The sequence below is a fragment of the Carlito syrichta genome, unplaced genomic scaffold (assembly GCF_000164805.1).
Source record: "Carlito syrichta isolate Samal-C Ts95f unplaced genomic scaffold, Tarsius_syrichta-2.0.1 Scaffold288418, whole genome shotgun sequence".
Classification (NCBI taxonomy): Eukaryota; Metazoa; Chordata; class Mammalia; order Primates; family Tarsiidae; genus Carlito; species Carlito syrichta.
The window spans coordinates 79,576-94,677 of record NW_007232514.1 but is presented as its reverse complement, the minus strand read 5'-3'; the positions used below and the strand labels follow the sequence as shown (position 1 = coordinate 94,677).

The 15,102-nt window shown below is 41.3% G+C and overlaps 1 protein-coding gene across 2 annotated transcripts in view; it reads left to right on the top strand.

The window, feature by feature from the left end:
• Window positions 1–14,383, top strand: part of ADNP (activity dependent neuroprotector homeobox) — a 38,849-nt gene extending 24,466 nt beyond the window's left edge. For both annotated transcript variants that reach the window (XM_008053754.2, XM_008053753.1), the window contains exons 2-4: window positions 1,886–1,998; window positions 3,742–3,834; window positions 10,223–14,383. In XM_008053754.2, the coding sequence (XP_008051945.1) occupies window positions 1,891–1,998; window positions 3,742–3,834; window positions 10,223–13,327 (3,306 nt within the window). In that variant the 5' untranslated portion in view covers window positions 1,886–1,890 and the 3' untranslated portion in view covers window positions 13,328–14,383. The remainder of the gene's footprint in view (window positions 1–1,885; window positions 1,999–3,741; window positions 3,835–10,222) is intronic.
• The last annotated feature ends 719 nt before the right edge of the window (window positions 14,384–15,102 follow it).

Here is a 15,102-nt window from a genome sequence, read left to right as displayed (position 1 = left end):
CTGAGCTGCAGCTTGACTCCTTTGTATGTTTCCTATGGACTGGCAGCCTCAATGGTGGCTGCATTTCCACATCTTTGTGTCTTGTTTTGCTGAGATTGGTGAGCCGCTAATCCAAAAGACAGGAAAACCAGTATTGACCAGTGTCTGGGCATGTCTGTATCTGAGGGCAAGCTGGGTTAACTCAGGGAGTTCCCAAGGAACTGAATTTTGGACCACAGAGAGTTTATGAAATTTGTAGAGACAAGATGTCTCTTCCCAGACGTGGGTGTCAGTGGGCATCCATTTTGATACCTTGTCTCTTCAGAATTAGCCTTAACCCTCTTTTGTATTTTCGAAATATCATTCTAGTAGGTGGTTCTCTTTAAAAGACCTGGTTTGTGGCAGCTGTTTTACTAAACAGCTGAAGAAGAATTTTCTGGTTGTAAGCCACTACAAAAAGATGTTTTAAAACAATTTGGCAATCAAATTATCACAAAAAATAATTGCTTTGGCCTTAAATACACATTGATCAGCACGCAGATTATTGGCATGGCAGAGAGGGCAAGGGACACCATAGTCAGTACCTCATAACTGGCAGCAGTTCCACCTTGGCTGTGATAAGGTTAAGAAGTGTTTTTCAGTGAAATGCTTTTCTAAACTCTGGTAGCATACCTAGTTCCAAAATTTCTAGGAGTTACTTGATTTTGGTAGTTTGTACTCTTTACTCTTTCCTTTCCTTTACCATTTTTTATAGTCTACATTGATTTTGGATTAGAATAATAAATGAGGCAATATTTTATTACACTTAGATTAGTTGACTTGCAGTTTACGAATGGTACTGGTATTAAAGAGTAACAGCCTTTATTAATTAGAAAACCAGATTTGCATATATTAAATTTTAATTCCTGGTGTTTTTGCCTTTTGTTTTTGCTGTATTTGGTTTTAGAACTATTTTATATCCTGCAAAATTATTTTGGGTTTACATTATTAAATTGATGATACGTTTTTGCCATATTTTATGGGAAGCATTTATAATCACATTGGAACCCATCTAAGTTCTCAGCTGCCCAAGTTTTACTAATTTTATTTTCTCATTAAACACAGAAACATTTGTTTTTAAAGAACTTGGGGAAGTGGATCTAAATTTCTGATTTAATGTATTAGGTCATTTAAACAGTTTTTAATTCCCTTAACGTACATAACTTTTTGTAATTCAAAAGGATCCCTTCTAACATCTGTAACAGTTGCCATTTGCTCTGATGCTGAGTGCCCAGTTTTCCCCAATCTCAGCATTCATTCATTCCTTGACTACAAGTGAGTGCCTCTATCCTGAGTGCCTCTATCCGGATATGTTACTAGTTAGGGTAAGGGGGAGGTCAGGTCATACAGCCATTAGTGTCTTTAGTTTGGGGAGTGTATGGGCACTCTCGAGGTTGTTTCTTTACAAATAACATAGCAGTAAGCAGGACAGTTACCATTCAACAAAAACCTCTTTTCCCTGGCACTCAAAATGTGTGGTGACGATGATAAAATGGTAAACATTTTTCTATTTTCAAGGGTTCAACATCAACAGGAGAAAAGCACTCACACTTGAGTTGAGAATAATTGATTGCTATTATTTCCTGAATTCTCAAATTTAAGGTCATCACTGAAGTAGTTTTTTAAGGTCTGATCAGAATTGTGCCAGCTGAGACTTACATCAAAATGTCCTGTTAAAAACTAGAAAAGATCAGAGAGCACTTGTTTTGCCTGCTTGCTTTAAGATTTCAAAATGCACTAGATAAGGATACCTACACACCTTTTTTATCAGATGGGGCCAGGGTTTGTGATCCTGTCATCAGTGGAATTAGTAAATGTTAAAAGTTGTACATGTTTTGACTTTGACTTAAACTTTTTTTCCCAATAGAAACTATGTTCCAACTTCCTGTCAACAATCTTGGCAGTTTAAGAAAAGCCCGGAAAACTGTGAAAAAAATACTTAGTGACATTGGGTTGGAATACTGTAAAGAACATATAGAAGTAAGTAGCATGTCATTTTTTAATTTTAACATGACTCCAAATTCTAATCCATTACTTTTTGTCAGTGGTCAGGAACATTAATTCTTAGATGTGACTCTGAATTGTAACTACAGCAGTGGCTTCACCAAAGTGTTCTCAGCAACGGAACTTACTCCATTCTCCCTACAACCGGCTTTTTCATCTTTGCATCCTGAAGCAAAAGCAGCTACCATTGAGGACTTAAACATGTCAGACATTGTACTAGGTGCTTTAAAACTGTCTGTAAATGTAATCCTTCAAGCAGCCACGCGGGGTGGGGGCATGTGGGAAGGCTTATCTTCAATTTACAGATGAAAAATAAGTCCTGCCTCACACCTGAGATAGTGGTGGTGTCTGTGGGTCTCAGAGCCTGTTCTCATTCTGAGGTGCCTGGATGTTCTGGTTAACCTAATCGTCGAGATTTGTGTTTGGGTGCTTATTGTCTCTTTCTTTAGGATTTGAGCATCTGTTGGCCCTTTTGCCCATCGTAGACTATTGTCTTCCCTTTTTGTAGTAGTTGGACTTCACAAGCTTTTTCAAGCCATTTATTTTGTGAGCTATATTATAGCCCTGTGAGGTAGCCAGTGCAGTGGTCTCCTCTTCCTACTCCAGATCTCATCGTTAGTTGGTCAGGGCCTCTGGTTAAAAAGAAGGGTTTAAGGCTATTTCAGCTTAAACCTTGAAGTTATAGCTGGGACCATGGCTACTTTGTTCTTTCACTTACCCCTGTACCTCGCACAGTCCTTAGCACATAATAGCTGCTTAGTAAATGTTTGAATGGAATTGGAAGTAAAACAAATTCATCTGTGCAACAGGACTTCTTTCCCTGAGTCCCTCTAGTGCTACTCCAGGAGCATATCATGGAGACTAGAGCTCCTCAGAGGCGGGCTTCTCTAGTTATGGTGTCCCCAGTGTGGGAGGAGCCCTCTCCAGTCCCACAGTTCAGGTAGATCTGCCCAGATGAAACAGTCCACTCACTTCACACTCAGTAGGGGATCTTCACTGAAATAAACAATGCAAATATGAAGGTGCCTTTTCTGTCTTGCATTTGATTTATTCCTCCTGTTATTGTTTATGTGTACTTTACTTTCCACCCTGAACTGCGAGCCTTTTAGGAGCAAGGGGAATTCTACCCAAGACTTCTTATCTTCCTAATCTGGAGGGAAGTGGACCACACCTTTTTTCATGAGTATAAAGTTAACATTCATACTGCTTACTTTCTTTGAGTAACTTTCTTTTCCCCTTTTGGGGTTCACAAATCCTGAGTTTTTGTTTCAATTCCATCTTCTGTCTCACCTTCTCCCCCCATTTTTTTTTTTAATTTGCCCAGAACCAGAATATCACCTCTGCAGTGCTATAAGTAAACACTGCTATTTTAGACTACATTCCAATACTATAACTGACGAGTTACAGTACTCTAATGAAAAGTGTTTTGGTATTAGTGTGTGGCTAGGTTTTTTTTTTTTTCTTAATTAGAACTTCCAGCAGTTTCCTTGGAAACCTAGCTGACCATTAGGAGAATGTTGGTATAAAATGTTCAGTGCAACTCCCATATAACTTTTTGCATTTCCCAAGAACTTTATTACTCCTAGTTTAGCTCTTGATGGACTTGGTTTTCCCAGCCCCTCACCGTCTGCCCTAGTTAAGAGGTAGGATTTATATATAAGGTCGGGTTAGAGTTTATGTACCATTATGTTTTTGTAAACTTTTTTCACTGTTTTCTAGGATTTTAAGCAGTTTGAACCTAATGACTTTTATTTGAAAAACACTACATGGGAGGATGTAGGACTGTGGGACCCTTCGCTTACAAAAAACCAGGTAAGTGGCACAGGAGACTTCCCCAAATGGCAGCATCCTTGGTACACTCCCTTTTCAACTGTAGGCCTTTCATGTTGATGCACTGATTCTGGGCAGCAACCTAATGTGGAAAGTGTCAGAATTGCCTATTTTGTATTTCCCTAAATGGTAAGGAAAAAAAACAAGAAGAACTTTGTGTTTTTTGCCATTGGACTGAAACTTAAAAGTGTAAGAAATTTGTTACTTGAAAGTTCTGAAGCCTGTTGCGTATCAACATTTTAAACCCCAGAAGTGCTTTGGGTCTTCCATTTTTCTGGGCTGTGTTGCCATTCTTGTTTTTTTCTAGAAAGAAAAGCACCAGACTCTTGGATTTAATCTTCTTATTTCTCTGTGTTGATGGCATGCAGTCTCTGTTGGAGGCCTGGACAGGTGACTTTGTAGGACAGCAGTAACAGAGAGATAAAACTTACTTAACTTTTTACAAATTGGCCTTAAATACAATATTAGTCAGTGGTGCCAGCAAGTTCTAAAAAATGAAGGTGTCATGTAGATAGAAGTATAGGTATGATGTGCCTTTTTCATAGAAACGAGTATTCAGTTTAATTTTTACCATTACCTATTTCAGCAGAGATGCTAATTCTGCATTAATGGCCTGCTTGTCTAGTGAAACATACTTGTCAGGGAATTAGTACTTTTCGATGCCACCTTAGAAATTTTAAACAGCAGTCTTAGAATGTGTAAGCTTTCCAGTGGGACACATCATTAATTTAGTTCAGTTTTGTGAATCTGAAAGCCTCATAGCCAAATACTAAAGGAGAGTTGAGCTTTGAGGAAAAGTAGAGTACTGTTTCCATTTTGGTTCAAACCAGTATCTGAAACATAGTAGGTTTCTAGGGAGAAAGGATAGTCTCTCACTAAGCATTTGTTCACCTGTCTTCATCAAAAGAGCGACTATAAGGGGTTAACAATCATAATTCTGAAAGCTGCTCTTTAATATCAGTGTATTCTGCAGTGCGTCACTGGTGCCTAAACACCACACACTCCTCACAGTCTGTAGGACATTTTTATTTAACTTCTTAATTTGAATCAAAGCAACTGTCTCATCATTAGCTCTTTTGAAGCTGTTCTTGGTTGAGAAGGAAGAGCAAGGCTTATACAAGAAAGCTAACTTTTCACATCAGTCATTTTTTGATCAACAGTGAAATCTGTACTTTGACCAGAGGAAAAAAATTGAGGTTTGCCTTTTTTCTATGAAAATTTTTCCACGATAGGGAAAAGAATAAAAGGCATCTTTATCTCTTATAGTTGTTTTAATTGCACAAAACACTCTAGGCCCTGATTTACTATAGAGTCATGCACCCACTGCATAACGACATTTTGATCAGTGATGGACTACATGTACAATAGCGTTGCCATAAGATTATAATAGAACTGAGAAATTCCTATTGCCTAGTGATGTCATATGGCACATGTTTGTAGTGATGAGGGTTTGAGCAAACCTGTGCTGCCCATTGTATAGAAGTGTGTCACATACAATCCTGATCACTTAACAGCAGGACACATTCTGAGAATTCATCGTTAGGTGGTTTTTTCTTTGTGCTACACATACTATTTACACAAACCTCAATGGTATGACTTTCTGCACACTTGTACACATCAGGCTATAAGCCTGTATGGCATGTTGCTCTACTGGATACTATAGGCAATAATAATACAGTGGAAAGTATTTGTGTCTCTAAACATTGAAAAAGTACAGTAGGCCGGGCTCGGTGGCTCAGCCTGTAATCCCATGCCTTGGGAGGCTGAGGTGAGTGGATTGCCTGAGCCCGCGGGTTCGAGACCCGCCTGGGCAACTTGGCGAGACCCCATCGCTACAATAAAAAATTAGCCGGGCATGGTAGCGCACACCTGTAGTTCCAGCTACTTGGAAGGCTGAGGTGGAAGGATCGCCGGAGCCCAACAGGTCAAGGCTGCGGTGGCCGGCAGCGGCCACTGCACTCCAGCCTGGGCGACAGAGTGAGACTCCAACTCAAAAAAAACAAAAACAAAAAGTACAGTAAAAATAGAGTATGTAAGATAAAAATTGGTATACCTGTGTAGGGCACACACTTATTGTATATGGAGCTTACAGGACTAAAAGTTGCTCTGGATGAGTCAGTGAGTCGTTGAGTGACTATGAAGGCCTGGGACATGACTGTACACTACTGCAGACTTCATAAACACTGGACACTTAGGCTACATACATTTTATTAAAATAATTGTCTTTCATTAATAAATTAAGCTTAGCTTACTGTAAGTTTACTTTATAAACTTTTTTGACTCTTACATAGTTAAATACATAACATAGCTGTACAAAAATATTTTCTGCCTTTTATACTTTATTCTATTTTTTTAAATTTTACTTTTTAAACTTTTTGTTAAAAACTACAAGCACATCTTAGCGTAGGTTGAGGATCAGCTGCATCACTGTCTTCCACCTCCCCATCTCCTTCCACTGAGAGGTCTTTAGGAGTCGTGGTGGCACGCATAGAGCTGTCATCTGTGACAACACTGCTTTCTTCTGGAATACGTTCTGAAGCACCTGCCTGAGGCTGTTTGTTTTACAATAAGTGGAAGGAATACACTGCAACAATAAAAACTGTAGTACAGTTGTCCCTCCTGTACACAGGGGATTGGTTCCAGGACCCAACCTCCCCCCAAACCAGCCTGCATATGCCAAAATCTTCACATATTAAAGTCCTATAGTCAACCCTGCAGAACTTGCATATATGAAAAGTTGACCATATAGGAAGGTTTAACATCCCGAGAATATTGTATCTTCTATCCATGCTTGTTTTAAAAAGCCACATACAAGTGGACCCTGACATTTCAAACCCATGTTCTTCGAGGACCCAACTATGTAGTAAATACCAAATGATAGGAATTTTTTCAGCTCCATTACTCGCATGTTCTTAGAGGAGCATTGTCCTGTATTCCATCTGTACTAGACTGAAATACTGTCAGGTGGCATGTGACTACTTGATAATAATAAACAACTACATTACCAGTTTATTGTACAGTACTTTTTATTGTTTTAGCCTGTACTTCTATTATACAGAAAAGTTAACTGTAAAACAACTTGCTGGGCTACACCAGCAGCAGCCTCATACATCTCATGTTTACCTCATCTCTTGATTGCATCATTTTCTCTTGTGCTTGATTTAATTTCATGTTGTTTTGTTCATCGTGGCCCCTAAGCATACAAAATCCATGGCTTATGTTGCCAGTAAGAGGCCATGTCGAGTGACTGACCTGGAAACAAAATTAAAAGTGATTAAGGACTATGAAGGTGGAAAATCAGTGCTGATTATTGCTCACTAGGCAGTTGTGTCACATTGCACCATAGCTACAATCTTGCAGAACAAGGACATAGTGGGATGGAAGCTGGTAAAGGAGCTGCTTCATTGAAGGTGAGGAGACCAACAAAAAAAGTCCCAATATCAAACATGGGAGAAATTTTTTTTTTTTTAGATTAGAAAATGCAGTTTGTTTAAAAGTAAATTAGAGAGAAAGAGAAGATATACCTCCCCAAGGTGGGGGAGGGGGCCAAAGCCAGGAAGCATGGCAACAGCCATAGCTCAAAAGAACACATGGCCACACCAGAGTCTAGCAAGGCAATGACTGGAGAAATTTTTTAATGACCTGAACTGAAGACCAAACACAGAAGCATGTCCCTTTGAACACCATGATGATCACAACGGAAGCAAAAAGTACATCTGTAATGCTAGACCTTGACTGCCATGTTGAATTTACTTTTAGCCCTGGGTGGCTTAACCAATTCAAGAATCATCATTCATTACATAATGTGAAAGTGAGTGTTGAGTCTTTGAATGCTAGTGTGAAGGCAGCTAAAAAGTTTTTGGAAAGTCTAGGTAAACTGGTTGTCATGTAAAATTACTTGCAAGAGCAAATTTTCAGTATGGATGAAACCTTTCTTTTCCGAAAACCAGTGACTGAAAGGACTTTCATTTGTTAGGAGACCAACTCACTGCGAGATTTCAAGGATCTTAAAAACAGGATAAACAGTCTTGTTTGGGGGCAGTGTCACAGGCTACAAATCGAAGCCCTTTGTTATCTGGCACAGCAAGAACCCTGGGGCCTTCAAGCATGTCAGCACACACATACTGCCAGTGTACTGCAGGAGCAAAAAGAAGTCACAGGTGGCCCAGCTCATCTTCCAAGGTGCCCTGCAGAATTACCGTGCCAGTGAAATGGAGAAGTACTGTTGAGATACTAATTTCAAAAATTTGCTTATTGTCGATAATGCTTCTGCATACCCTCCTTCACTTGGTGATCTTCATTCCTATCCCAATGTCAGAGTGGTGTCTCTCTCTCCAAACACTACCTCTTTGATCCAACCAATGGATCGAGAAGTTGCAGCAGCCTTTGGGACCTGTGGCCTGAGGAGGACTTTGCCTAGGCTGTTGCTGCAACTGAGGAGGACATGGAGGAGATAGTGATGCAACCCCGAGCCATTATCTGTGGCTGCATTAAGAATCTCACTTGGTCTTGGAGTGATGTCACCAAGGAGTGTATTGAAGGTGTCCAGAAGAAGATGCCCAGGATGTTCATCCATGCCTTCAGAGGATTTTCCAAGGATGTTGCAAAAATCAGCGAGGCTGTGGTTGAGATGGCACACAGCCTTAACCTAGGTGTGAATGGGGAGGATTTAAGGACCTCCTGGAGGTGATTCCTGAGGAATTGTTGGAATTGGAACAGAAATGCAATGCTGAAGAAGAGGCAAGAGAAAAGAAAAAGAGCTGCCAAGAAAGTTCTCATGAAGGGTTTAACAGAAGCTTAAAAAGTTTGAAGACGACACCCAACACCAAAAGGTTTTCATTCATCGAGGAGGATGTTCCTGGTACACTCTCTGCTTGCAGGCAAGTCTGTGGTGGGAAAAAAAAAAAACCAAGCAAACCTCCATGGGCATATTTCTGAAAAGAGTGACACCACCTCAAGAGGCTCAGGCAGGTCCTCAGGAGGAATCCCAGAAGACGATGTTGCACTCCCAGAGGATGACTCCGTGCATGTCACTGCTGCTCCCGAAGGCCTCTCGGTGGAAGGAGCTATGGAGGTGGAAGGCACTGATGCTGCTGACTCTGACCCTCTGCAGACCTAGACTAGGATGTGTGTTTGCAGTTTTTAGATAAAATTGTTTTTTAAAAGAGTAAGTATACAAAGACAAAATATTCCCTTTTTTTTTTTTTTTTTTTTTGAGTTGGAGTCTCACTCTGTCGCCCAGACTGGAGTGCAGTGGCCGCTCCCGGCCACCACAGCCTCGACCTGCTGGGCTCCGATGATCCTTCTGCCTCAGCCTTCCGAGTAGCTGGAACTACAGGCTCGTGCTACCACACCCAGCTAATTTTTTATTTTATTGTAGAGATGAGGTCTTACCAAGTTGCCCAGACGGGTCTCAAACTCGCGGGCTCAGTCACTCCACTCACCTCAGCCTCCCCAAGTGAGGGATTACAGGCTGAGCCACCGAGCCCAGCTAAGACAAAATATTCTTGCGCAGCTGTGTAATGTGTTTGTATTGCAAGCTACGAGTTATTATACGAGTCAAAAAGTGTATAAAGTAAACTTGCAGTAAGCTGAGCTTTACTGACGAAAGAAAATTATTTTTAATAGCTGTATTATAGCCTAAGTGTCCTGTGTTTATGAAGTATGCAGTAGTGTACAGTCATGTCCCAGGGCTTCACATTCACTCACCACTCACGGCAACTTTTAGTCCTGCAAGCTCCATGTTATCTTCTATACTCCATTTTTACTGTATTTTTTCTTTGCTTAGAGACAAAATGCTTCCACATTGTATTGTTGCCTACAGTATCCAATACAGCAATATGCTATAAAGGTGTGTAGCCTAGGAACAACAGGCAATAGTACATAGCCTAGGTGTGTAGTAGGCTGTGCCTTCTGGGTTTGTGTAAATACACTTTAATGGCACATTTCTCAGAACATATTCCCTTCAGGTGACACATGACTATACATATATGAAATCAGAAGCCTTTAGCAGCTTCCTGATTCATGAAGTGAAAATGATCTCATGTAGTTCATTCTTATTTTTCTAACTGTAAAATGTTTATCTTAGAGCCATTTATCTTTGATTTGGCTTTTTAAAAAAGGTGTTTTTTCTAAATACTGAGAAAGAACTTAGCATCGAGTTTTTAATTTACACTGTGGGCCATTAATAAAAATATTTGCGTTTCTATTTTATAAAGCTTTTGTACAAAAGGGGAGAAAAGTACTGAAATCAGAGCAATTCAGTTTCCATTCAAAAAATAGCATTCTGAAAGTGTCTGGGGGGAAAAGACTAGAACCCGTTACTGCCTGTATGACGTGGCATTCTGATTCTAGTTTTTGTTTTCTTTAGGACTATCGGACAAAACCTTTCTGCTGCAGCGCTTGTCCATTTTCCTCAAAGTTCTTCTCTGCATACAAAAGTCACTTCCGGAATGTCCATAGTGAAGACTTTGAAAATAGGATTCTCCTTAATTGCCCCTACTGTACCTTCAATGCAGACAAAAAGACTTTGGAAACACACATTAAAATATTCCATGCTCCAAATGCCAGCGCACCAAGTAGCAGCCTCAGCACTTTCAAAGATAAAAACAAAAATGATGGCCTTAAACCTAAGCAGGCTGACAGTGTAGAGCAAGCTGTTTATTACTGTAAGAAGTGCACTTACCGAGATCCTCTTTATGAAATAGTTAGGAAGCACATTTACAGGGAACATTTTCAGCATGTGGCAGCACCTTACATAGCAAAGGCAGGCGAAAAATCACTCAACGGGGCAGTCCCCTTAGGCTCAAATGCCCGAGAAGAGAGTAGTATTCACTGCAAGAGATGCCTTTTCATGCCAAAGTCCTACGAAGCTTTGGTACAGCATGTCATCGAAGACCACGAGCGCATAGGTTATCAGGTCACTGCCATGATCGGGCACACTAATGTGGTGGTTCCTCGATCCAAACCCTTGATGCTGATTGCTCCCAAACCTCAAGAGAAGAAGAGCATGGGACTCCCACCAAGAATCGGTGCCCTTGCTTCTGGAAACGTTCGGTCCTTACCATCCCAGCAGATGGTGAATCGACTGTCAATACCAAAGCCTAACTTAAATTCTACAGGAGTCAATATGATGTCCAATGTTCACCTACAGCAGAACAACTATGGAGTCAAGTCTGTAGGTCAGGGTTACAGCGTTGGTCAGTCAATGAGACTGGGTCTAGGGGGCAATGCACCAGTTTCTATCCCTCAACAATCTCAGTCTGTGAAGCAGTTGCTTCCAAGTGGAAATGGAAGATCTTATGGGCTTGGGTCAGAGCAGAGGTCCCAGGCCCCAGCAAGATACTCCTTGCAGTCTGCTCATGCCTCTTCTCTCCCATCGGGCCAGTTAAAGTCTCCTTCCCTCTCCCAGTCACAGGTATCCAGAGTGTTAGGTCAGTCCAGTTCCAAACCTACTGCAGCTGCCACAGGCCCTCCCCCAGCTAATACTTCCTCAACTCAGAAGTGGAAAATATGTACAATCTGTAATGAGCTTTTTCCAGAGAATGTCTATAGTGTACACTTTGAAAAAGAACATAAAGCTGAGAAAGTCCCAGCAGTAGCCAACTACATAATGAAAATACACAATTTTACAAGCAAATGCCTCTACTGTAATCGCTATTTACCCACGGATACCCTGCTCAACCATATGTTAATTCATGGCCTATCTTGTCCGTATTGCCGTTCAACTTTCAATGATGTGGAGAAGATGGCTGCACACATGAGGATGGTTCACATTGATGAAGAGATGGGACCTAAGACGGATTCTACTTTGAGTTTTGACTTGACATTGCAGCAGGGTAGTCACACTAACATCCATCTGCTGGTAACCACATACAACCTGAGGGATGCCCCAGCCGAATCTGTTGCTTACCATGCCCAAAATAATCCTCCAGTTCCTCCAAAGCCACAGCCAAAAGTTCAAGAAAAGGCAGACATCCCAGTTAAAAGTTCACCTCAAGCTGCAGTGCCCTATAAAAAAGATGTTGGGAAAACCCTTTGCCCTCTTTGCTTTTCTATCCTCAAAGGACCCATATCTGATGCACTTGCACACCACTTACGAGAGAGGCACCAGGTTATTCAGACAGTACATCCAGTTGAGAAAAAGCTCACCTACAAGTGTATCCATTGCCTTGGTGTGTATACCAGCAACATGACCGCCTCAACCATCACTCTACACCTAGTTCACTGCAGGGGTGTTGGAAAGACCCAAAATGGCCAGGATAAGACGAATGCACCCTCTCGGCTTAATCAGTCTCCAGGCCTGGCACCTGTGAAGCGCACTTATGAGCAAATGGAATTTCCCTTACTGAAGAAGCGGAAGTTAGATGACGACAGTGATTCACCCAGCTTCTTTGAAGAGAAGCCTGAAGAGCCTGTTGTTTTAGCTTTAGACCCCAAGGGTCACGAAGATGATTCCTATGAAGCCAGGAAAAGCTTTCTAACGAAGTATTTCAACAAACAGCCCTATCCCACCAGGAGAGAAATCGAGAAGCTAGCAGCCAGTTTATGGTTGTGGAAGAGTGACATTGCTTCCCATTTTAGTAATAAAAGGAAGAAGTGTGTCCGTGATTGTGAAAAGTACAAGCCTGGTGTGTTGCTGGGGTTTAACATGAAAGAATTAAATAAAGTCAAGCATGAGATGGACTTTGATGCTGAGTGGCTATTTGAAAATCATGATGAGAAAGATTCCAGAGTCAATGCTAGTAAGACTGCCGACAAAAAGCTCAGCCTTGGGAAAGAAGATGACAGCTCCTCAGACAGTTTTGAGAATTTGGAAGAAGAATCCAATGGAAGCGGGAGCCCTTTTGACCCTGTGTTTGAAGTTGAGACTAAAATCCCTAATGATAACCCAGAGGAACAGGTACCGAAGCCGATTCCTGAGGATGCATTAGAACCTGAGAAGCCAGACCAAAAAGAGGAGGATGGTTCTAAGTATGAGTCTGTTCATTTGACTGAGGAACCAAACAAACTAACACATAACGCTTCTGACAGTGAGGTCGACCAGGATGATGTTGAGTGGAAGGACGCTGTTTCTCCTTCGGAGAGTGGGCCTGGCTCCCAACAGGTGTCGGACTTTGAGGACAACGCGTGTGAGATGAAACCAGGAACCTGGTCTGATGAGTCTTCCCAGAGTGAAGATGCAAGGAGCAGTAAGCCAGCTGCCAAAAAAAAGGCGACCGTGCAAGGTGACAGGGAGCAGTTGAAGTGGAAGAATAGTTCCTATGGAAAAGTTGAAGGGTTTTGGTCCAAGGACCAGTCACAGTGGAAGAATGCATCGGAGAACGATGAGCGCTTATCTAACCCCCAGATCGAATGGCAGAATAGCACAATTGACAGTGAGGATGGGGAGCAGTTTGACAACATGACTGATGGAGTAGCTGAGCCGATGCATGGCAGCTTAGCCGGAGTTAAACTGAGCAGCCAGCAGGCATGAGCGCCAGGCTCCCCAGCGTCAGCGAGTGCTGCAGCCGGAACTCTGATTCCCATTCGGTGTGACTGCAAAGCTGTCTTCAAACTGGCTCTGCCTCAAGAGTACTGGACAGGCTGTGGACATGTGGCCGCTGCAGCTCCAGCGATTATGTCTACGTCTGTGACACATGATTGGCTGATCCTGCTTCAGAACCTTCTCTGACAGACGCGGTAACTAAATGTGAAACACCAACAAGCTGGTGGCTCCTGAATGCACAAGAGGAAAAGCAGAGGTTTATTTTATCTGCCTTTTCGCCATTTCTTTCCCTCTGTAAAGTGGTTGGATGTCCTTGAGAAGCGTTATCCTGATTCACATGGTAGTGTAGGGCCAGCATACAAGCTACCAGTCTAATGTGTATAGTAGACTTTGGGAAAACCGATTTTTTTTCATGTACTCATTCTGAATAGTTGAAATGTATATTTGTACAGTCTTTTAGACCTATTCAAGTGATGCTTATGATACTGTTCTTGTGTGCTCATTATAGGTTTCTTTTTTTAGTGTTGCCCTTGCTGTGTAATAAATGCTATATCTAGTTTACCTAGCAAAAGCTTGAAACTGCGCTAGTATGGACTTTTGGACAGACTTAGTTTTTGCACATAACCTTGTACAATCTTGCAACAGAGGCCAGCCACGTAAGATATATATCTGGACTCTTGTATTATAGAATTTTTCTTGTTCTGAATATCCCTGACATTACAACTGTCAAAACAGAAACTGGTATTTCAGACCTGTTTTCTGAAATCTTTTAAGCTAAAATCACATGCAAGAATTGACTTTGCAGCTACTAATTTTGACACCTTTTAGATCTGTATAAAAGTGTGTTGTGTTGAAGCAGCAAACCAATGAGTGCTGCATTTTGGATATTTAGTTTTATCTTTAGTTAAACACCACCTTGGTGTATTCATTTATACCATCTAATATATGACACACTGTTGTAGTATGTATAATTTTGTGATCTTTATTTCCCTTTGTATTCATTTTAAGCATCTAAATAAATTGCTGTATTGTGCTTAATGTAAATATTTGCTTCATTACACGTGACAGTCTTATGTGTCCATTATATCTTGTGCCATTTAATGCCATAACTCATCAGAGATGGAAGCCACAATAACGGAGGAAATGTGAAAAACCAAGGTCTGCCACTTGCTTAAAGAATGCTTTCTCTCAAGGTGCCTGCTACAGAATCTTTTGATTTTTTTTTTTTTTTTTTTCCTTTTAACTGAAAAATAAACATCCTTGAGTTTTTCCATTCCCCTTTTGTTAAGGAACAGAGCCTGCATATATATGTAAATGTCTCAACCATACAAGGATGTAAACATAAATTGGCATTATCTTGCAAGCCAAGTCTTAATGCCCTGTTTTTGTTTTTGTTTTTTTCCTTCTAAGTGAGGTAAACTAGTTTTCACCTTATAATGGGATCAGTGGTAGTGAACAGGCAACTGCCTCCATTGCAATTCTTGACCATCTTGCTATTAAGGGAAAGGCTTTGGAGAGCACATGTTTGGAGGACTCAAATGGAAGGAGCTGGTATTTTTACTGTGCATAGATTCCCAAGAGCAACTTGTACTGAAAAGCGGAGAGTTACAAGGCGGCAGAATTAGGCCAACGTGCTCGGCAGTTAGAGCAACCATGACATGCTCCAGTTCATGCAAAGGACGGCCAGGCACATCTCGGGGATGACAGCCCAAGGAAGTCTGAAGTGACCAACTTCCACAGGCTCTTTCCAAAAGTGCTGTGAC